This window comes from Microtus oregoni, unplaced genomic scaffold (genome assembly GCF_018167655.1).
Source record: "Microtus oregoni isolate MIOR12 unplaced genomic scaffold, Mior012 000011F_ref0000422, whole genome shotgun sequence".
Classification (NCBI taxonomy): Eukaryota; Metazoa; Chordata; class Mammalia; order Rodentia; family Cricetidae; genus Microtus; species Microtus oregoni.
Window position 1 is genome coordinate 37,318,811 of NW_024543070.1, and position 23,099 is coordinate 37,341,909.

Here is a 23,099-nt window from a genome sequence, read left to right on the forward strand (position 1 = left end):
AAACGAGACCCTGAAGACAAACGTGGTGTGTACTCATTCATAAGTGAATATTAGGCATAAAGCAAAGGAGACCCATGCTACAACCCCACAGACCTAGAAAAGATTAACAAACAGAGTTCAAGGCAGGTGCTGAGTAAATCTCACTGTGAAGGGGATTTATAGAATGGACATTGCCAGTGAAGAGGGGCCTGGAAGGGGGGATGGGATAGGTACAGGAGGTATCAGGTTGTGGGAGGATGGACAGAGAGAGAATGGGAGAAACAACTGGAATTGGGGGCATCCCTAGAGCTAGAAACATAGTGAAATAGAAACTCCCAGAAATCTTTGAGAGTGACCCTAGCTAAGACTCCTAACAATGGGCAATATGGCGCCAGAACTGCCCATTTCCTGCAATCAGACAAGACTTCCAGAGGAAGGATTGGTACACCAACCCAGCCAGAAGCCCTTAGACCTACAATTTGCCTGGCCTACAAGCTGTGCTGGGATAAAGATGGAGTAGAAATTATGGGAAAGGCCAGCCAATGACGGACACATCTGGAGACCCATACCCTGAGAGAAAGCTCACCCCTGAGGACCAGGATCCAGAGGCAGGATACCCCCCAGAGACCTAGAATAATACCAAACACTAATGGCAAAAATAGTCAAACAATTCTTAATGATATACTGCTATTCGCATAGATTTGCGCCTAGCCCAACTGTCATCAGAGAGGCTTCACCCAGCAACTGATGAAAACAGACACAGAGACCCACATCCAAATGCTAGGCAGAGCTCAGAGAATCCTGCACAAGAGGGGGAGGAAGAATTGTAGGATCTAGTGGTGTCAAGGGCACCACAAGAAAACCCACAGAATCAACTAACCTGGGTTCATAGGGGCTCGTGGAGACTGAACCAAAAGCCAGGGATCCTGTATGGGACTGATCTATATGTTACAGCTATGTAATTTGTTCTTCGTACGAGACTCCTAAGAGTGGGAGCAGGGGCTGTCTTTGACTCTTGCCTGCTCTTGGGTCCATTCCTCCTATTGGATTGCTTCAAAAACAGGGGGTGCCTAGGCTCACTGCAACTTGATATACCATGACTGGCTGATATCCATGGGAGGCCTGCCTGAATCTGAAGAGAAACAGTGGAGGAGTAGATGGATGGGGAGGGGGAAGGGAGGGAGAACTGAGAAGTGGGAGCAAGGGGAAGAACTGGGAAGAGGGGATGGAGGGGAAACTGATTAGGATGTAAAAACATAAAAAAATACATACATACATAAAGCATTAAGGGCTGGGGATGTAGCTCCATAGTGAAGTACATGCTAAGCATGCTCGAGGCACTGAGTTCAACCCCTAGTAGATATAAATAACAGAAATTTAAAATATGTGATCAATAGCAACTACATGCCCTCCTAGTTTATAAAAGTCATTATCATGTGCTACTCAGAGAATCAGAAAGACTATTTCAACAAGTGCGTGTCCCATGCCTGGCTGTTTGCATAAGAGGAAGGAATGGAGCTCCAGTCCACATGGATTCACAGCAAGACACTACCCATCTCCCCAATTTTGTGTGACGATTTTTTTTTATTTTTTAAATTTCATTTTATATTCTATCCACAGTTCTTCCCACCCACTCTCCCTCTCGTGCCCCTCCACCTACCCCTAACCCACCCCCATCCACTCTTCCCAAGGGATAAGGGCTTCCATGGGAGTTAACAAAGTCTAGCACATTAAGTTGGGGCAGGACCAAGCCCTTCCCCCCTGTGTTAAGGCTACACATGGCATCCCACCATAGGGAATGGGCTCCATAAACTACCTTATGCACCAGGAACTGATCCTGGTCCTACTATTAGGTACCTCACAGATAGTCCAAGCTCCTATATAGCCAATCTGACTACAGAGGAAGGCCAGTTTGGGCTCCCTCTCCACTATTGCTAGGCGTCTTAGCTGGGGTCGCTGTTGTGGATTCTTGGAAATTTCCCTAGCACCAGGTTCTACCTAACCCCATAATGATTCTCCTTATCAAGATCTCTCTTTTATTGCTCTCCCACTTCATCCCCTGAGCATCCCACTCCTCATGTTCTCATCTCCCATCCCCTCCCCTTTACTGCATCATGAAATTTGTAGGCAAATGAATGGAACTAGAAAAAAAAAAAACATCCTGAGTGAGGTAACCCACACTCAGAAAGACAAGCACGGTATGTACTCACTCAGAAGTGGATATTAGATATAAAGCAAAGGAAACAAAGACTGCAATCCACAGCTCCAGAGAAGCTAGGTAACAAGGAAGAGGGAGAAATGGATCACCTAGGGAAGAGGAATTAGATAAGATCCCCTAGGTAAGCTGGGGGCGGGATGTGAGGACTTTTTTAAATGACTTAGGGATAACTGGTTTGGTGTATTAGTTACATTTCTGTCCCTGTGATTAAACACACCAATCAAGGCAATATGTGAGAAAAAGTTTATTTGAGCTTATTGTATCAGAGGGATAAGAGTCCATTGTAACAGGGAAGCATGGTAGCAAGCCACAGGCATGGCACTCAGGCAGGAAGCTGGGAGCTCACATTTCAGCTACTAGCACAAAAGACAGAGTGAACAAGAAGGGGGGTGAGGCCTCGAAGCCCACCTTCAGTGACATTCTTGATCTAGCAAGGCCTCACCTCCTAAAGTCCCCAAACAGCACAACCAACTGGCGACCCAGTCATACTTTAACCACCCCGATGGGAATGCTTCAAGGAAGAGGTAACTGCCTAGATGCATTTAAAGACAAATCAAAGAGTCATTTGACAGATGCTGGGAAAGGGGTCACCTTTAAGACCAAGTTAGGGGCTCGCAAGGTATGGCAGCATGAGGTCTCTACAATAGGAACACGGGCCACTGTGCAACAAAATACACAAACACGTGGGAAGACGAAGCCACCGGAAAGGACACAAAGGACATGACACTGCTGGAACCTGGTGAGTTTCTGCAAATATGCCTTTTAATTGCAGCAGTGGGGGAAAAGGAAGTGCAGAGCAGAGCAAGGAAGGAAGTCCCGCACCCAGTTCATCAAGCTCATCCAAGGATATTCTTCATGGCTTGACTCCTGCAGATCAGTTACTTTGAGGAGCCAGTCTGTAGTAGTCACTAGCTACTTCTCCATTGGAAAACATTCTGATCCTAGAATTATTGTAAAAGCTTTAAAAAGAATCTAAAATTATTATTTTTACCTGCTCAGCCTGCCATACCCTGCTGAGCACAGAATTTAAAACTTGTGTACTGTAGGGGAGACATGCTTATGTGGGGTGTATGTGTGTGTGTCTGCACGTAGAAGCCAGAGACCGACATGGGGGGCTTCCACACTGCGGGGGGTGGGGGACATGCTTATGTGGGGTGTATCTGTGTGTGTGCACATAGAGACCAGAGACCAGCATGGGGGACTTCCACACTGCAGGAGTTGGGGAGCATGCTGGAGTGGGGTGTATGCATGTGTGCACATAGAGACCAGAGACCAGCATGGGGGACTTCCACAACAGTTCTCTACCTTGTTTTCTTTTGAGATAAGGATTCTCACTAAACTTGCAGTTCACTAATTAGCCAGACTGGCTATGAGCAAACCCTGGGCTCCTCCTGCCCCTCCTAACCAGACGCACTGCCAAGCCCGGATTTTACATAAGTGTTGGGATCCAAACTCAGGCCCTCTGCTTGCACAAGTACCGCTTTGCTGGGAGCTGTCTCCACAGCTCAGGCCCTACTCATGAAACTGAGAGTACCTCTGTTGGTCCACAAGGATTCTGAGCTGCTCTGTAGTGACCACTACCAGTGATAGTGACCACCACAATACAGTCTAATTAATTCAAATTTGGAACAATCTCTACTCCAAGCTGCATTTGAATGATTAGCTAGTTTTTTTTTAATTTATTTATTTATTAAAGATTTCTGTCTCTTCCCAGCCACCGCCTCCCATTTCCCTCCCCCTCCCCTAATTAAGTCCCCCCCCCAGCCCGAAAAGCAATCAGGGTTCCCTGTCCTGTGGGAAGTCCAAGGAACCCCCCACCTCCATCCAGGTCTAGTAAGTTGAGCATCCAAACTGCCTAGGCTCCCACAAAGCCAGTACGTGCAGTAGGATCAGAAACCCAGTGCCATTGTTCTTGAGTTCTCAGTAGTCCTCATTGTCCGTTAAAATGCAAAAGAAATGGACATGTTTTTAGATAAGTGCCACATACCAAAGCTAAACCAAAACCAGGTGAACGATCTAAATAGACCTGTTAGTCGCGAAGAACTAGAAACCGTTATCAAAAATCTACCTTCCAAAAAAAGCCCAGGACCAGATGGTTTCAATGCAGAATTCTACCAGAACTTCCAAGAAGACCTAATACCTATACTCCTTAATGTATTTCACAATATAGAAACAGAAGAGTCATTGCCAAATTCCTTTTATGAAGCTACAGTTACCCTGATACCAAAACCACACAAAGACCCAACCAAGAAAGAAAATTACAGGCCTATCTCACTCATGAATATCGACGCAAAAATTCTCAATAAAATACTGGCAAACAGAATCCAAGAACACATTAGAAAAATTATCCATTATGATCAAATAGGCTTCATCCCAGAGATTAGCTAGTTTTTTAACCTGGTCCAGCTCAGTAGATCCCAAGTTCTTGACTTCCCAGCAACCCAATTTTTCCCTGCTGTGTCTACACTGGTCCTAAAGCCCTAGCCACACTTTGGACTGTCATATTAGCTGCGGAGGAGATAAGGAGCAAGAAAAGCATCCAGTCACCCAACCACATTTCTGCTTTTTTGTACAATTGCAGATGAAACACGGTCACTCAATAAAGTCCTTCTGTTTCTCTTTCCCTCCCTCCCTTTCTCTCTCCCCACTTGCCTGGACAGGGGAACCCTAGACCCTTTGGAGGTCCGCCAGTCACACCAAAAGAATCTCTTGACTATTTTCCCAGGGAATTCCTGCCTTAAATGTCAGCAGAGCACAGCTCTGCAGCAAAGGCAGTGGTTTAAGGTCCGAATCAAGGAAAACACACTTGTCCTACCAACTAGAAAACCCCAGCCCATCCACAAGGCATGGGGGCAAGAGGAGATTAATGTTGAAAAGACTCTGCACTCGCTGGGAACCAAGTTTACTCACCTCTACTTCAGCAAGCTGAGTTAAGCAATCCAACCCTTGCTGCTGCTGAATCACTGTTTTTTTTTTAATTTATTTATTTATTAAGGATTTCTGCCTCCTCCCCGCAACCGCTTCCCATTTCCCTCCCCCTCCCCCGATCAAGTCTCCCTCCCTCATCTGCTTGAAGAGCAATCAGGGTTCCCTGACCTGTGGGAAGCCCAAGGACCGCCCACCTCTATCCAGGTCTAGTAAGGTGAGCATCCAAACTGCCTAGGCTCCCCCAAAGCCAGTACGTGCAGTAGGATCAAAAACCCACTGCGATTGTTCTTGAGTTCTCAGTAGTCCTCACTGTTTTTATCTGGCTCTGTGAGAGGGAAGAAATGCTGGAAATTACCCTGAATTATGACCATAAGGCAATGCCTGATGAGAGCATGAAGCTTCGCTGGTCCTTTCGCTGTGGTGGCTTTAGTGGCTATAGAAGCTGCTGCTGGCCGGGCGGTGGTGGCGCACGCCTTTAATCCCAGCACTCGGGAGGCAGAGGCAGGCGGATCTCTGTGAGTTCGAGGCCAGCCTGGTCTACAAGAGCTAGTGCCAGGACAGGCTCCAAAGCTACAGAGAAACCCTGTCTCGAAAAACTAAAAAAAAAAAAGAAGAAGCTGCTGCTGTTTGGTTTGTGTGTTTGTTTGTTTGTTTGTTTCTAATGAATATACTGATACATAAGAACTCTGGGGGTGGGGGACTCACAATGCCGAGATTTGTAAAACAGAAACAAGATTATTAGATGAGATTGAGTCTTATTTACCAGGTTGCAGACACCTCTTAACCAGTACTGAGACATCGCTATGTACGCACACACACACGCACACACTTTTGTCTTAGTCTTTAGTCTGAACACATAGAGAAATATTAAATTTCTGTGGGTGAGAGAAGAGGAAGAACCCAGAGCTCTCAAAGATATCACGCATAGTCATCAGCACCGAAGGAAAGCAGTGTGGAAGCAGGTTAACAGCTCAGAAGCACGGTGTGTCTGTTGGCCAGGCTTTGCTGAGTTCCTTTTGCTTTGTAAAATTTTCCTTGTGTGTTATTAACCTGACATCACAAGGCTCTTCAACAAAAACTGCAGAAGGTGGTCTGACATGGAAGGCCAATTTTAACATGGTGTGCCATGTGGATATGCTGTCCCCAAAGAGAACATAGCCTGTAGACTAAAAAGCTTAAGATTTAATTACAAAGTTACTTCACTCATATGGGTGTGTGGGGGTGTGTATGAATGTGTGTGTGAATACATATATATGAGTGTGTGTATGTGAGAACATGTACGTATGTGTGTGTGCATGTGTAGGTATGTGTGTGCATATGTGTGAGTGTGTGTGTATGTATGAGTATGTGTGCGCATGTATATGTATGTGTGTGAGTATGTATGAGTGTGTGTGTATATATGAGTGTGTGTGTGTGCACATGTGTGAGCGTGTGGTTGTGTCTTCAAGTCAAATGTCAACATAGGTGTCTTTCAGTTGCCCTCCACCTTCTTTGAGACTGGTCTTCCATTGAAGCAGGAGCTCAACGATACAGGTGGACTGGTCAGTCAGAAAGTCCCAGGGCCCCTCCTACCCCCAACTCCACAGTACTTGAATTGTAAGCATGTGTCACTCTGCTGCCTTTTATGTGGGTACTGAGGATCAAATTCATGTCCTCAGGCTTCCATGGCAAACACTTTACCAACCGAGCCATTGCCGAAGCCTCATGTTAGGGCACTTTAAAAGACTTAAGCTATTATTACCCAATGTGAGAAAACAAATTAATTCCTACTGTCCTTTGCATCTAACCCAGATGCAAATGACTGAGTTTAGAAGCTATTGTTACCTGGACTAAATTTCCTACCTCCTCCTGCCTTACTACCTTTACTTGAAGCTTTCTTCCTACGCTGTCTCTGCACCTATGTCCACAGGCAGGCCCACAGGAAATGTCCGTCTATATCCAACCAAGTAGCTTCTTGTTGCACTAACCTGATACGTGTGGGAAGATGAGAAAAGCCAACTCAACTACAAATGGGATAATCATGCCCAACAAAAACTACTTCCGGTGGGTAAAGAGTTAACCCCTCCCTGTTCTGTCTTAGGCCACTATGCAGAGTACCAATGAGTATAACGGGCGGTGCCAAATAGGGTGGCTCCTCCCTTGACGAGAACACTTGCCCCCTAGGAACTGGACCGTCAACACATTAGCCAGCCAGAAAAGGGAAACCCTGGCAACCAAGTTTTTCTGGCAGTTTGTGAGGTGGCAACGGGAACTGCAAAGGCCACGCAGGGCATACAGATGAATCCAGGGAACCCACAGTCGTCCCAGCACCCACAGCCCCAAGAAATACTTGGCCCTGTGAAGTCTTGGATCTCAGTGCAAGATGTTTTCACAGAGCATGAAACCCTTCAGAACTACTTGAGTTCAGGTACCCTGGCTCCATTTTCTCACACTTAGTCATCTGCCCAGAAAGTCAAGGGTTTTAGTTAGTGGGGGAAATGCACAGCTTTTTTGAAATCTAAACAGTAAATCTCAAGAGTCTGTATGAAATGCTTCCAAGGGACTTTGTGATTTCTTGCAAACTCTCCCTCCCCTCTCACCAGAATATTCTGACTTCAGCAAGAATGTCGTTAAAGGTTTCACAATAATCACAGAACGACAGCACCGTGAAGGAAGTCCATACAAACGCTGTTACCTGAGGATTACTGAGGAAAAAGTATTACAGTGTTCCTTTGGAATTCCCATTCAAAACTTTAATCCCTTTCGCAAGGAGGGCTGAGAGCTTTGTACATGTTGCCTTGTCTCAAGCGAGCAAGTCAGACACCTAGGCAAAAAAATGTAAAAGTGCAAGAGTCTTTCACTTCTAAATATCTTTCTTATCATACTGAATACTAAAAAAAAAAAATAGAGATACACACACACACACACACACACAATCTAAAATGAAGAAATCAGAGAAGTCCACAGGTATTTATCACAGTTTTAATTTCTGAATTGAGCAATGTATTCCTGATAATCATTATAATGATTAGACATCATTGATCAATTATCAAGACACACTCAGAAACTAGGGGTTAAGATTACTCCTTCTCTACGCACCTGGGGTCTATCTAAGGAAAAAATCATAAAGATGATTTGATCGGCATGTAGGTGTTTCCTACGCCCTCTGCAGCATGCCAGGTGGGGACACTTTCATGACCAACCATGCAGCTATGCGTGTAAAGGGGGCCCACACTCTGCTCAGTGCCCTGCTGTGACAATCTTACAATCTGAGTAATTTCTGAGCACTGGGTCCTGCAATCAATTTGAACAGCAAAGTATAGCGTCAGCCCTGTTCCCAGGTTTCCAAATACTAAATTTTTTCTACTGTTCCTAATAATTCTGTCCCTCTCTAACCTCTGTGTTTTTAAAATCTGCTGCTTCATCCAGAGAAATTGGTATAATAATCATTATTATTATCGAACTCAGGAAGTGGACACTGTAAGTGGAGTTACAGCTGTTTGTTATGATTATCTTCGTACACATTTCAAATAGAATTGACTGGCTGTTTGCCACTCGAAAGAAAATGTCTAACTCCCAATTCATCCGAATTGCTGGGTCATACAAACCTGTTTTCTATTAGTTGTTCAGTTTCAATAAGAAAGCTACAAGACAAATCCTCCCCAATTATTCGTGATCAGATTAATTCAAATAAACACTCAGGGAAGTCTTCACTTGGAAAGATTAGTAGCAAAAGACATATGTCAGCAAGTGCTTTGCATCCCTGAAATGCCTGTGTCTCCAGTGATCAGGTACAGAGACGATTTCTAGTTCAAATATAACTTAGCGATTGCCACATGGTGCAGAATCTTTCCACCCCTACACTCCAAAAACCCAATCAGACAAGTGCCCGTAATCTGACTCCCAGTTCACTGGAGCCCAGGGGCAGGCAATGAGAGCTGCACTCTGGCCAGGGACGGCATGAGTGACAGAGCTGCAGCGAGGCGGTGGGGGTAAGTTCTGCTTTGCTTTAAGGAAACAATGCTGCGTGCTACAAGATGAAACTCTTTCATTGCAGATATCCGTGTCTTCTCAGACAGAGTCTAGGCAGCGACAACGGGACAGGTTGGGGGTTCTTTGAAGCCTGGGGACTAAGTTTAGGCACAAGAGAAGCAGAGGGAAAGGAGAAGAAAGGGGATGCTTTTTAGCATGGGAAATTACTCTGTAATAATTTTCATTAGAAAAATTACTCACCCGGGAACTGTTCAGAAGTGGATGAGACAGTGTATTCAGCTAGGGTGGAACGTGTCTGGTTCACTGCACCCGGATCATATCAACAAATCCCCCTTTGTTCTGGGGGGAAAAAAATCAAAACAGCAAGAACAAATAATGTTGGTCCATTTCCTGTGAATGTAAACACATCAGGCCACGTTGATGGTGATGGTGCAGCCATGGGCAATGCTGGGGAGATTCCCACAAAGGCAGAGAGATACATAGATGCTAGAAGTTTTGAGGTTCACAGCTAGATGAGGCTGCTTTGGGGGATCAAATTTTTTGTGGGTTTTAAGAAAAAGAAGGAGCTAAAACCATTTTAAGGTTTCTAGTTACTGTTCACAGGCTTGGCTGTTTTGTTCTTCTTCAATTTCTCTGATGAAAATTTGAAGTTTAAAGAGCTTAGGTCTCTGGAGAGGGGGACAGGTGTGCAAATGAGCAGGGAGAGGTGACAAAGGGGTGTTAAAGGGAGAGGCTGGCCATTTCCAGGACCGCCTCCCCTGGGTGCCCTGCTCCCTGCCCACCCAGCTCCCTTTACTTCCTGCTTGGTCTCTTTCCTCTGTGTGGTAGGGCTGGAGAGGACAGCGCCTGTAATAGCCTCTCTGCCACCTGGCTGCAACCTGGGCTGCTGGTGAGTTCGGAAGTGACTCTCCTCACTCCCGTTTCAATGTGAGTTCTCAGAGCTTTTCCTCTTGGGGACCTTTCCCACGCCTCCCCCAGGGCACCCTCTCTGCCCCATTCCAGCTGTTGTTTTTACCTCTCTGTTATCTCCCCTAAGACACACATCATGCATTGTCCCAGCTGTGGTCTTTATAATTGCATGATTTACTTAGAGGACCTCACTTGGGCAGGGGACAATCTGGGGTAGAGCTGGCTGCCCCCTTGGGTGGGTGAGCGTGAACACACCTTGTGTTCCCTTTTCAAGTCAGAAGGAAAGCCCCATAGTCAAACAAATAGCAAAGGAGAAGTCTTAAAGGTGAAGAAAGCCTTCCGCAGTCTGTGCCATCCGGGGCTTTCTTACTACCAATACAGAACCTAGGCTCCCTAGACCAATAAGTGATGTTCAAAAGATAAGAACCTCACAATATGTGTGGGAGGTTATGCGATTCTTGAGCCCTTGGTTTTCCAGCCAGCCCTCTACATAGTCTACTATGCTAAACGCTGCCGATCTGTCTTATGAGAGACAAAAATGAATGGCCTTGGTAAGGAGGTGACTGGGGTGACTGCCCTTCCAATTTCTGGTCAAAATAAGCAGTTGCGTGGGTGTCCTCCAACCCCACCCTTTTCAACTCGGAAGATCTAAAGACGGTAAGGAAGGGGCATGGCAAGAGCAAGTGACTCCCTTCCCAAAGGCTGCTTTGGCGTCTCTCATTTCCTGGCCTCATTCCCAGCTGCTTCCTCACCTCCTGCTCCCCTCCGCACCTCCACAAGCTCCTCAAGAGGATGCCGATAATGCTTCTCTAGCCCGTGGGAGAGAAGTCCTCAACAAAAAGCACCTTAGCCCCCCTCACAGAGCCTCCGCACTGTTTCTTGACACGCCCCCTCTTTCTTGCTAAATTCGCAAGCAAGCTCTGTACCCTCAGGGCGGGTAGACTGCATGGGGGCTGGCTTACATACTCCAGGCTCCCGGATTTGGAGGTGTTTAGGACAGCTGTCCCAGTAACAGTTGAGGGACAATCGAGCCATAGGAGGCACTATTCTGCTTCTCAAACCCTTTTGAGGCTCCCCTCTCTGGTACCTGACCCCTCTGACAGCTACTTCTGTCGGTCCAACTGGGAGCCTGGCACCAGCCTGGAGTGCCCACAGCCTGCCCTTCCAGAGTCTCTCAGGCTCCCCACTGGGGACTGAGATTGTCACGTCCCAGTGCTACAAGCCCAGATCTGCCCAAGGGCTGGGGCCCCACTGGCTCCCAAGCCACTGCCACCTGCAGTTTTTCACCTTCTTGCCCAGGGCAACAGCAGGGAGTGCCCCTGTACCAGCTGAGTCCCTGCCTGTCCCCAGGGCCCACACCAGTATAGGAAGCCCTCCACGACTTTACCTTCCCAAAAGACAGTTGCACAGTCCCAGCTCCAAATCCACACGCTCTTGAGGGAAGGAGTGGGTATAGGGCTCTATAAATCCATTTTCAAAATGCCTTTGTGAAGCTACAAGATGCCAAACTGGAAACGATCTGCCTTTGTACGGTATGTTTTTCCTTCTTCGGTATTTTCTTTATTCTTCAGAAATGTATACATAATAAAATAGGATCACATCCACCCACGTCGTCATCTTATCGAACTCTCCCCATATTCCCACACCCCTAATCTCTGGATGCCCTCATCCTTGGTCATAGGAGCATTCTCTTGCAGTGGGCAGCAGATGCTGCAGAGATGCATAACAGGCGCTGGGAAATCAGTCTAAGACTGAACGCTCTACCCCCTTCTTCAATTGAGTTATTTATGTGTGTGATGAGTGGTTGCCTGCAGGTGTGACTGTGCACCACCTGGGTGCAGTGCCCATAGATGATTGGAAAGGGCTCTGGGGCCTCCGGAAGTGGAATCACCCGTGGTAGAGTGCCACTGTGTGGGTGCTGGGAACCAACAGAGGTCCTCTGGAAGAACAGCTAGTATTCTTAAATGCTGAGTCATCTCTCTAGCAAACTCCCTCCACTTCAAGTGCTTTCTGTTCAAAACAAAAGACACAGGGAAAGTATATGCTTTAAAGCTTGCCTAAGGGAACTAACTCCCAGTAAAATGTATTTTATTCTTAAACTCTTAAGGAACTTGGTTGAGACAGTGACCTTTCTAGGGTCAGCTGGGGTTGCAGCCCAGTGAACAGGAACTAGAAGGAGATCAGAAGAGCAACTTCTTGGCTACTAACTAGGGAGACTTCCAGAAGCATTCTGTCTTGGTTTGCAAAGGATGTTCAACAACCCATCCCCAGCCTGCAAGACTGAAGGCCTGACCAATGCCCCTTCTGGCTGGAAAGCTAAGTTAGGTTGGTGGCTTCTGATTCTTATTGTGTTCCTCTTTCCAGTAAGTGTGGACATTCTTGCAGTAGAGAGAGGATCATGGTGGCTTTCAAAGGGGTCTGGACTCAAGCTTTCTGGAAGGCGGTCGCAGCAGAATTTCTCGCCATGCTTATCTTCGTCTTGCTCAGCCTGGGATCCACCATCAACTGGGGTGGGTCAGAGAACCCCTTACCTGTGGACATGGTCCTCATCTCCCTTTGCTTTGGACTTAGCATTGCTACCATGGTGCAGTGCTTTGGCCACATCAGTGGTGGCCACATCAATCCCGCTGTGACAGTGGCCATGGTATGCACAAGGAAGATCAGTATTGCCAAGTCGGTCTTCTACATTGCTGCACAGTGCCTGGGGGCCATCATTGGAGCCGGAATCCTCTACCTGGTCACACCTCCCAACGTTGTGGGAGGCTTGGGAGTTACCACGGTAAGAACTCTCATGTGTGTCTCATGTTAGGATACCAGGATGCTTACAAACTATGCTCCAAGCTGGCTCAGGGCCGTGAGAGACAAACAAAACACAGCCTGTTCAAGGAGCGAGGGATGTAGCTCAGTTGGTGGACAGCTTGCCTGGCATGTAGGTCCTGGGGTACAGTGGCGTACATCTACAATACCAACACATGGGAAGTAAAGGCAGAACCAGAGGTTTGAGGTTGTCCTCATCTATGTATCGAGTATAAAGCCAGTCTGGACTATATAGAAAATCGTCATTAAAAAAAAAAGTGGAAACTTATTATAGTAGTTTTTAAAATACACGCAGAAGAGCCAGGCATGAGGGTTGCCTATAATCCCAGCCCTTGGAAGGTTAAGGCAGGAGGATCAGGAGTCAAGACCACCCTGGATCAAACAGTGAAACCCAGTCTAGACAGAGGAAAGGCATTGAGAGGACATCATTGTTTACTGTTTAGTGACTTAAACATGATTAAAAGATCTCAGCATGCTTTGTTTCTCTCCCACCACAGTAAAGACGTAACGACATGAGTATGTTTTTGGTTTTTGGTTTTTTTTTTTTTTCTTGAGGCAGGCTCTCACATTCATTCTCTAGCTCAGGCTGGCCTTGAATTTGCAGCAATCCTCCCGTCTGGGCCCTCTATGTGCTGGGATTACAGGTGTAAATCAGCGTGACTGGCTTGACTGTATTTTTATCATAAGGCCTTACAATTATTTGTTTCTTAGCAGGGGCAAGAATTTGTTGCTTTTAATGTCGGGGACTTTAGATGATCTGTGTAAAGTGATAGGCCTTTAATCTCAGCACTCAGTAGGCAGAAGCAGTCAGATCTCCGAGTTTAAATCCATTCTGATCTACAAAGTAAGTTCTGACAGCTGGGGATACACAGAGAAACCCCTGTCTCAAAACTAAAGGTGGGGGAACCCACAGTCATTGATCTTCACCTTGCTCTTCGTGAGTGGGCAGGATTACTGGGTAGCTCGGCACCAGTCTGACTTTAAACTCGTGTTTTAGTTGAGATACCCAGGAGCTAATCTAAACCTAATCTATGGGTCTAATAATTGCCTCGTGATATTATAAATCTCTGAAGAAAATCCTTTACACTCTAAGTGCAACAGTAACACATTTTGCTTTGTTGCTAAATACAACATTCAGTAAAAACTCAGTCACTGTAAAAGTAATTATCTACAATGGTCGAAAATGAGTGTAAATTAATTCCTTCATTCTAGGAGGTGAAAGGATGGAAATTTCAACCTGGGGTTGGTAGAAGACTCAAGTTAACCATCACTTCCCATGCCAAAAAAAAATACACCCTTCAAACCGTTGCATTGCTTAGAACTAGACTCTTGATTCAGTTCTGATGGAGTATCTTTCTCTCTCTCTCCAGGTTCATGGAAACCTTACTGCTGGCCACGGACTCCTGGTGGAGTTGATAATCACATTCCAGTTGGTGTTCACTATTTTCGCCAGCTGTGATTCCAAACGGACTGATGTCACCGGTTCAATAGCTTTAGCAATTGGACTCTCCGTCGCAATTGGACATTTGTTTGCAGTAAGTTTTAAGTCCATTTGAATAATTGATCGTCTCATTTAGCCTCACCCTGAAGCAGGCCTGAAGATGCTGTTTGCAGTTGAATCTCTCTTTGGTTGTTTTTAGTATTAAGCAGCTGGGAACATTGTACTGTTTCCTGTGACCATCCATCCCTCTGCAGCTTTTACCAGTAACCAGTGACCTGGCCAGTACAAAACCACTGCAACATTTGCATTATTTCAAGAGTGTTATTTATTTCAGTGTTACCATTTTAATAGATACATGTTAAACAGTCTGCCAACTAGCTGGACATACCCATGTACCATACTGCTTGTGCCATACAATATAGAGCTCATTCAGATCCAGCCATATCTGTCGATGTGAAGGGACCATGACAACTACAAAGTGGCTAAATGTCAGTGCTCCTCTGAAGAGACAGCGTCAAGTTACAGCAAATGGCCCCTGTTAACAGTTCTATTTCCAAAATGTCTGAGGTTTTGTTCTTTTTCTCCGCAGATCAATTATACCGGGGCCAGCATGAACCCAGCCCGATCTTTTGGACCTGCCGTTATCATGGGAAACTGGGAAAACCACTGGGTAACTACTAAATTGATAAGTCCCATCTTACTGAAGTTAGGAACAATCGTCCACAAGACTCTCTCTTTTTTTAGTTTGGGCTAAATTAGTGCACTAGTTTCTGTTGCTTCCCCTCCCCCAGCCACCCAACTCTCTAGTTATTATTGCATCTGTCACAGGGAGTAAAACAGTCCAGTAGAATCCTGCTACAAAAGACCTCATAGCCTTCTGTTCTAGGTTTTCACTGAGAGTTGGGTTTTCTTGAAGCATTAGTCTGGACATGTATCTGACAGATAGCAGCAGAATGCTTGTACATAGGGTTTCCTTTGTAGAATAAATTTAAATGATAAATGTGTGCTGAATATTAGTGTTAAAATCATTGAAAGAAAGGCTTCCTAGCAACAACAGAAAGCAACGTTATTGTTTTAAAAAGAGAGAAAGAACTACTTTAAAGTACCGCCTATGACAAAGGTATTTAAGATCCTAGTTTGCATAAGCAGAGCATAATTCATAGCACAGGGGCTGGAAATTAGTGAACTGTGGTTGGTACCAAATAAATGATGCAGATGTTTATGCCCCTGTCACCACAGCTGTAGCCAGAAAAACAAATGAGTGCCAGGAAGGTGCACTTTTTAATCTCAGGACGAACCTTCCTGTCAATCTGGGCCGGGGGTAGTGAGAGACATAATCATTACTGTTTCAATTGTTTCTATCAACAAGAGAATTTATATCCTTTAAATCACAGACAATTGTCTATGCCACTCATTAACTTAAATAACCTACAAACTACAAGAATAAAACATATATATGCAAGCTTGAAAAGAGACTTAACTTTTACTGCCATTCACATATTGTGAATGTGATTTCACATTTTTAAAATTATGACTGTAACAATCTGTTGTTTGTGCTTTGATCTTATGCATGTGGCTACAGTGGCTTTGGGAACAGCTACTCAAGGATGACATGGCCCAGCAAAGAAGGAAAATATCATACCATGACTGTATAAACTCCTTTATACAAAACGTGTACTAAGTTGTTGAGACATAATTTGGGCACAGACATGCAAAATCTTGATCCCCAAAGTCATTCTTTGGACTGGTAGTTTTGCCACTGATATTTCTGAGAGGACTTACTACATTAACAAAAATAGAATTTACTTTATGTGTGTGATGTATGTTGAGGAGTGTGTGTGTGTGTGTGTGTGTGTGTGTGTGTGTGTGCTCATATGTGTAAGTATAGACACACACATGCCAGGGTATCTGGATATCAGAGGACAACCTTGGGTATCAGTTCCCATTTTTTATTTTGTTCACAACAGGGTCTCTAGTTCACCATTGATCACCAGGCCAGCTCGCCCTGGGGATTCTCTTACCTCTGCTTGCTGTATACTATCTTCCTGTAGGAACACAGCAATTACAGCCATGCACTATGGTGTCTGGATTTTATGTGGGTCTCAAGGACTGGAATTTACATCCTCACACTTGCATGGAGTCACTTTACCCATTGGGCAATTTCCCTATCCCCAGAGTGGAAAATTTTAACAATAAGTTTATTGATTGTACAATAAATGGGTGAGTTTTAATTAGGTAATATAATGTCAATTTAGGAAGTTTTTAAAAACACTTTTATGTAGTTTATGTGTTTTTCTGTTTTCATCAATAAAATTATTCATAAAAATCAAAAAGTACTTTAAAGTTACAGAACTCTGTGTGGGAATAGCAATTTGTCACCCAGATTTATCTTTGAGGACACAGAGCCTGCTGTCTCCTCCGGAGTGTTATGGAAAGGGTAGTGATTGTTTGCTGAGGCTGTTCTCCTTGTGGGACTTGAGACCTGTGAAGTTGCACCGATCTAATGAGATCTTACCAAGGGAACAGAGAGCAAAGGCATTTAGAGGAGGGCTCTCGTTTCTCCTTTGAAAGGGCACAGGAAAGATAAACTCTCCTTTGGGCTCTTTCATGTTCAAGATAAGGAGCTTGGCTGGTCCAGCGACTCTCCAGCTACTTCCCTGTTAAGGACATGTGCTCAGCTTCGGTGGGAAGCCTGGCTCTCCTTTAGGCTGTACAGTAAAGATACCAAGTACAGTTAATTTCCAGATGGTGTTTTAAGCAAGACATAGTAATTCTTTTCAGATAAGAGAACAAACAGTAAGTTGGTAAAAGGGTGTTCTAAAGACAAGTAAACTAGACAGCTCAACTCAATCACTTAAGTATGCTATCTTAAGTAAGCTTGTAACATCTCCAACTGTCAACTTTCCAATGCATAAGAATGTATATTTTAATAATATCTGTATCAAAGGTTATTAATGAGAAGAGAAAAGTGCTCTATACAGTCCGTTAGAGTGCTCAGTAAACTGGGGCGTGGTCCCAAATGACTCTATTGGATGAACGCCTAACACTCTCCAGAGTGCATGTACTCTACAGCACACGTCCCAGCCTAACCAGATGAGAGCTGGCTCATTCTAGGTGCATTACTGAGTGATCAAACATGCTGTTTACTGACCTCCATAGAACCACTGACTAACCCTAGTCTAGTCACCACATGAACATATCTACACCGCAGCACTACGCGGAGGGGAAACACTCTCCAGTGAGAAAGATGCAAAGGCATCAAACTTTAAAGAGAAACTAATTAACAGCCAAGTTGGTTGCACGCAGTTTTAAATTGTCTAAGAAGTAGAAACCTAACAATTTTCATGAGCACAAAACTGCTAAGTGGCATTCCATTTAGTCGTCACAGCCGTGGGAAATATATATATATATATATATATATATATATATATATATATTATAGCCCTGCTTTGCAGATATAGAAAGTAAAACACAGAAGTCACTGGTGGTATAATCTAATTGGTGAAGTGCTTACCCAGCATGACCACACACTGGGCTTGGTAGCACATGCCTGTAATCCCAGCACTCCAGAGGAAGACACTGCGGGTTCAGCTGTTCAAGGCCATCAGCCTCAGCTACGTGGGTATAAGAGACCTTGCCTCTAAGTGGAAACTATCCCTTATCTAAGCACTCACACTGCTAAGTAGCGAGGAGTGAGCTGTATTCATTATGTATACTGAGTAGCAAACACTTTAAATGATAAAAATGCATGATTATACAGACAATCAAGGTAAGAGGCTACTGCAGAATACATAAGAGAAACATGCAGCAAAAACTTCTTTTTTTCTTTTTATTTGAAGGAATTACCAGTAGAGTCTGCTTAAGTTGTGGGGCCACCAGAGCAGAGTTATTTCATGTTAAGGTTTATCATAAAGTTGATAAGCCTGATGTGATGGTACCCACCAATATTTTAAACACTCATGATGCTGACAGTGGAGGAATGTGAGTTCAAGGCTATCCTGAGTTATGCAATGAGTCTTAAAAACAGCCTAAGCTAGACCTTGTCTCTAATAATATTAATAATAATCAGAACATTTAAAATATAATATTAAAATAAAGAAGATAGAAGACATTATTCTTTCTTATTTTATGTTCAAATGCTCTTTAATAATTTATGGATCTTTGATGTAGACTTGGTATATTTTAGCATTTATTTTCAGATCCATCGTGTGTGTGTGTGTGTGTGTGTGTGTATGATGCAGTTGCTGACTTGATTAAGTCTGTTAAACTGTGTACTCACAAGCTGTCCAGTGAGACCACTTTTCACCCTCCTCTATTTATTGCCTCTCCTCTCCCATTTTTCTCCAGATATACTGGGTTGGACCAATAATAGGCGCTGTGCTCGCGGGTGCCCTTTACGAGTATGTCTTCTGCCCTGACGTGGAGCTCAAACGGCGCCTTAAGGAAGCCTTCAGCAAAGCTGCACAGCAGGCCAAAGGAAGCTACATGGAGGTGGAGGACAACAGGAGTCAAGTGGAGACGGAGGACCTGATTCTGAAACCCGGGCTGGTGCACGTCATTGACATTGACCGCGGGGAAGAGAAGAAGGGGAAAGACCCGTCTGGAGAGGTATTGTCTTCGGTATGACTAGAAGACAGCACTGAAAGCAGGAGAGACTCCCTAGAGTTGACCTCAGATGTCCTGCCACCCATCAAGGAAACAGATTTGTTATAAATGAGCCACCCGAGGTTCCTTGTTTCATGTCGTATTACTCAGTTTGAACAACACATAGTTTACTATTATCAATGGGGGGAAGAAGAAACCTATAATGAATATGAAATGTTAAAAAAAGGAAATATTTGTTTAAATATCCCCCAAAGTTCCCTTCGTTAATAACAACAGAAAATGCATACAAAGATTCGGCCAAGTCTTGCCTTACAGAGCATGTGGGTGCCTCTATGAGGAAGCTGGTATTGTCAATCCTCACCTGAATATTGACTTCACTGGCATGACTTAACAATGACAAAATGTAGTATGTTACAGTGCCTTACTCATTCAAACGAAGAAATGTAGTAAGTTCTTTCATGATCCATCCCTTATTTATAACTACCTCGGAGGAAAACAGTAGCCGGGGTCATTGCTGATATGCCATTAGTATTTATATGACAAATATCTGACCGGCAGATCCCAATCTAAGTTCATTATAATCCTTCTTCCTCCTCAACTCCCAAGAAACTATAGGGCTAAAATTATGAAATTTGGAAAGAATATTATTTTGTGTCCATGTGTTAGCTCCATCTAATGGAATATATACATGGGACATCCACTGAGGTTCAGGATAGACAGACCCATGGAATCTGATGGCAGAGGAAGGGGGAGTCTGTATCCCTGTTAGCAAATGACTGATCTGTTTTCAGTGCTCGTTCTGAAGTGCGCCACACAAGCTAACCACCTGAGCTTTTAACTGCTTCATTTACTTTTTAAAATTTATTGGAAAAACTGGGGAATTTGTCTGTCATGCTGTTATCTATAATGAAGCATTAGCTGAGACATTTTTGACAAGATCTTTACTAGCTGTGTCCTGACTCTCTGTTGGTATCTAAGCCCTGCTTATTCTAGAAGGTGTAAACTGGTCCTGCCCATCCCAACTTCTAACGCCGCCTCTCTTCCCTCGACATCTGCTGATGAGCTTCACTGTGAGTGTATTAATACTTAGCATGAGCCAAAATATGTGGCAGAGAAGGCACAACACGGTTGTCTAATTAAAAGGTGAGGAGACAGTCTGTTTCAAGTGTAACATGTGACCCATTTTTCCTAGCGCACATAGAACTAAGTGTTTTTAAAGTATTTACCCCACTGCCTGGTTTATCTGTTAAAATTGTTTGGTCTTCCCATACTGTTTTGCCTTCTGCCAATAGAACACTATGGAAACCCCAGTTTCTTCCATTATAACTATCTAGTCTAGCACTTACCTTGGACAATGCACTGCAAATGTCAGTTTCTCTTAACAAAAGTTAGTAGTGGGAGAGAGAAGATCCATTTCTGTGAGGACTAGCCAGCTAGCAAATGGCTGATAATCGAGGGCTTTCTTCTCCCAAGCACAATTCCAACTGTGTGACTTCTCATTGTTAATGGCAGTTTTGTGTCTGTGGCAGCGAGATAAAGGACCACTATTAAAGCTGATTCTCTTCGGTGCTAGGAAACTGATGTGCAACTTCCCAGACAGCCACGACCCTAGCGGATGCCTCTCAGTGCCACCGGCATCCTCTACGGTAGATGCTGGAAGCACAAGCTCCCTTTGTGGGGCGTCAAATATACTACACCAGAAACAGAAGTTCCTCCATAACTGAGTGGCACTCACAGAACCAGGGCATAAACCTCCCAAAGGTGGGTCATGCGCATTATTTCAAGTATCTTCACGATATGCTACATAGGCTTAAAGGTCAGGGTACTTCAGTTCAGGAGGTGGTATCAACCATCAACAAACATGTCAACTTCGTTGGCAGGATAGCTGAGCAGATGTCTGGTCCCCCTTTCAAAACCCTGGCCTGTGGCTGTTTCTGTGTGCCGTGCAGCTTACTTCGTGCAGACGCCTTTAACACTCATGTCCAGTGACCGCGTTCAACATGGTAGGGACTGAAAAGCAGTGAATTCTAGCTTTGTGCTTTGATTTTTAGCAACTGGCATAGTGCCAGGCACACAGTAGGTAATCAAATCAAGCATGTTATTCGATAAGAATATATGACTCTCATTTAAGATTATCAATAATCTTTTCTAATTTTTAATTTTGCTCAATATTTAATAAAAGTATAATTTCTCGTAGCATCAAGGGAAAGCAACATGGACGTGAAAACAAAGAGCGTGTTCTTACAATCTAGTGTTTAAGAACAGAGGGGAAGGGCTCCAGCACTCTTCATCTTTGCATAGAAGACAATATGTCTTGTATTTCACTCAAGGCTCTGCCAGTAAAAAAGTAATGAAATTGTACCTTTCTAATGACATCTTTGCAGCAGGGGTCTATTGCCTTGTGGGTGGCACCAAATTATCCAGTGTATTAGGAGATCAGGGCTTTTTCCTTTAATCCCTTCTTATTAATGAAGTGCGTACTGCTGAACAGCACAGTGCTGTTCCCAAGAGACAACCCGTGACTGAAACAGCGCAGAGATCAGAACCGAGAAACCGGAAAGACATAAAAGATTCATACGAGCCACGGAACAATGCCAGCTGTGTTCCCTCGGGAAGAGAACAGACACGCCCCAAATTTCAAGGTGGTCCATACAATGAAAATGTGCATAGTCTGTCAAAACAGTAAAGAAGGGAATCGTTTCCTTTAAGATTTGGGGGATTTTTAAAAAATGTAGGGCTCAGATTTTCAATGTGTGTTTTCATTTTCTTCCAAAACTCCTAACTTTTTACACTGCTAAGAAGTCTTTTCTGGAACCTAAACCACTGGTAATTTTAATTATTTCTGTCATGTGACGCCATTCATAAATCCTTTTCTTCAAACATTGGAGGGGTGTCCTACCACAGCTCATGGACACCGCTGGCCAGAGCTTCTCTTAGTTAAAGATTTCATAAGGAGATTAGAAATCTCTGGAAAACGTGCATGATATAAATAAACTGATTTACTAGAGGTCAATTCCAAAAAGCACAACTCTTCTAGATGAATCCAGGCAATGTGTGTACTGATCTAACCTCATTGTGGGAGCAAAATTCCAAAACTGCATAACAGATCAAAATGCTGGCACTAATCCTTGCATGGCCCTTTGCTGCAACTCGCCGACACCTTCCCCAGATGTCACAAATGTGACAGAGACACTGTCTCTTTGGCAACTGAATAGACAACTTAGTAAAAAAAACTACAAATAGTTCTTATGATGAGACTACAAGATATGTAAATTTGGAACATTTGCAACCTGAAAGTAGTAACATCTTCCCCCAGTAAACTCAAAGAGTGGAAATTATTAGGAAAGGGTGGTTGCTATATTAATAACAAAACTCACTTTCTTTACCTCAAATTTTCTGAGCTCATGTCTAAACTTCATTGCTTTTCAGAAAACCCTAATAACACAAACCTTTGAAAATTGTAATTCTCAGAAATAAATGTTAGACTTTAACCTCAAAAATCAAAAACTGTGAATACTCACTTTTTGCAAATAATTTTCCATACCTTTGAAAATACACAACCAACATGTTCTAGAACAATGCCGTGAACACTATATTTAAGAGCAGTTACACAGTTACCCTTTTAAGTAAACAATAAAGAGCTAAAAAATAAACCTAAGTTGTATGTCCTATTGTAATGTATTCCTAGAGCCTTTTCAGGGTTGATTAGGCAAACACACAATTTATGGAAACATATAAACAATTATTTGTCATTTTATGACCCAAATCACAATAAACTTGTAACTCATGATGAACTAAAGAAGATAAAATAAATGTATGGTTATATTCATAATAATTTATTAACTGAAATGTTATTCCAACATTAAAGTTAATGCTAGAGAGATTTAAACTGTAATGTCTAATATTTGAAAAAGTCTATTAAAAGTCTAGCAGCGTGACTGGGCTCCATGTCTTATGTTGCATGTCATGTTACTGAAGGTGAAGTGAAACATGCCCCGCCACTGCTGAAGCATGCACGGGCAGCCCGTTTATACTGGGTTTCATGGTCTGAGTTGAGAAGGATGACTGACCAGTTCTCTTCTTCAAGGAACAGGTTCCACCAAGATATGAACTCAGATCCTCTGGATTCAGAGTCCAGAGTGTTAACCATTGCACCATAGGAGCTAGTGGCATATCTAATATTACTAGACTTGCACAAATAAATCCGTAATGTTTTTTAAAGTAAACTGT

The 23,099-nt window shown here is 43.8% G+C and overlaps 1 protein-coding gene across 5 annotated transcripts; it reads left to right on the top strand.

Annotated features, from left to right (window-relative positions):
* The first annotated feature begins 8,994 nt into the window (after positions 1-8,994).
* Positions 8,995-22,824, top strand: LOC121453583 (aquaporin-4). Of its 5 annotated transcripts, XM_041660450.1 has the most exons (6): positions 8,995-9,096; positions 9,926-10,024; positions 12,371-12,785; positions 14,194-14,358; positions 14,854-14,934; positions 18,612-22,824. In XM_041660450.1, the coding sequence occupies exons 1-6, from the start codon at positions 9,065-9,067 to the stop codon at positions 18,888-18,890; spliced, it is 1,071 nt and encodes a 356-aa protein (XP_041516384.1). In that variant the 5' UTR covers positions 8,995-9,064; the 3' UTR covers positions 18,891-22,824. The 5 variants fall into 5 exon arrangements, with proteins under 5 accessions (XP_041516384.1, XP_041516385.1, XP_041516388.1 ...); XM_041660451.1 differs by lacking the exon at positions 9,926-10,024 and having other exon boundaries at positions 9,017-9,096; XM_041660454.1 differs by lacking the exon at positions 9,926-10,024 and having other exon boundaries at positions 9,074-9,096; positions 12,375-12,785.
* Positions 22,825-23,099: the final 275 nt, after the last annotated feature.

Coding starts and splice junctions, on each gene's coding strand:
- LOC121453583 (XM_041660450.1), top strand. CDS start 9,065: ATGAGTGACAGAGCTGCAGCGAGGCGGTGGGG. Junction 9,097..9,925: donor GCTGCAGCGAGGCGGTGGGG/GTAAGTTCTGCT, acceptor TCTGTGTGGTAG/GGCTGGAGAGGACAGCGCCT. Junction 14,935..18,611: donor GAAACTGGGAAAACCACTGG/GTAACTACTAAA, acceptor ATTTTTCTCCAG/ATATACTGGGTTGGACCAAT.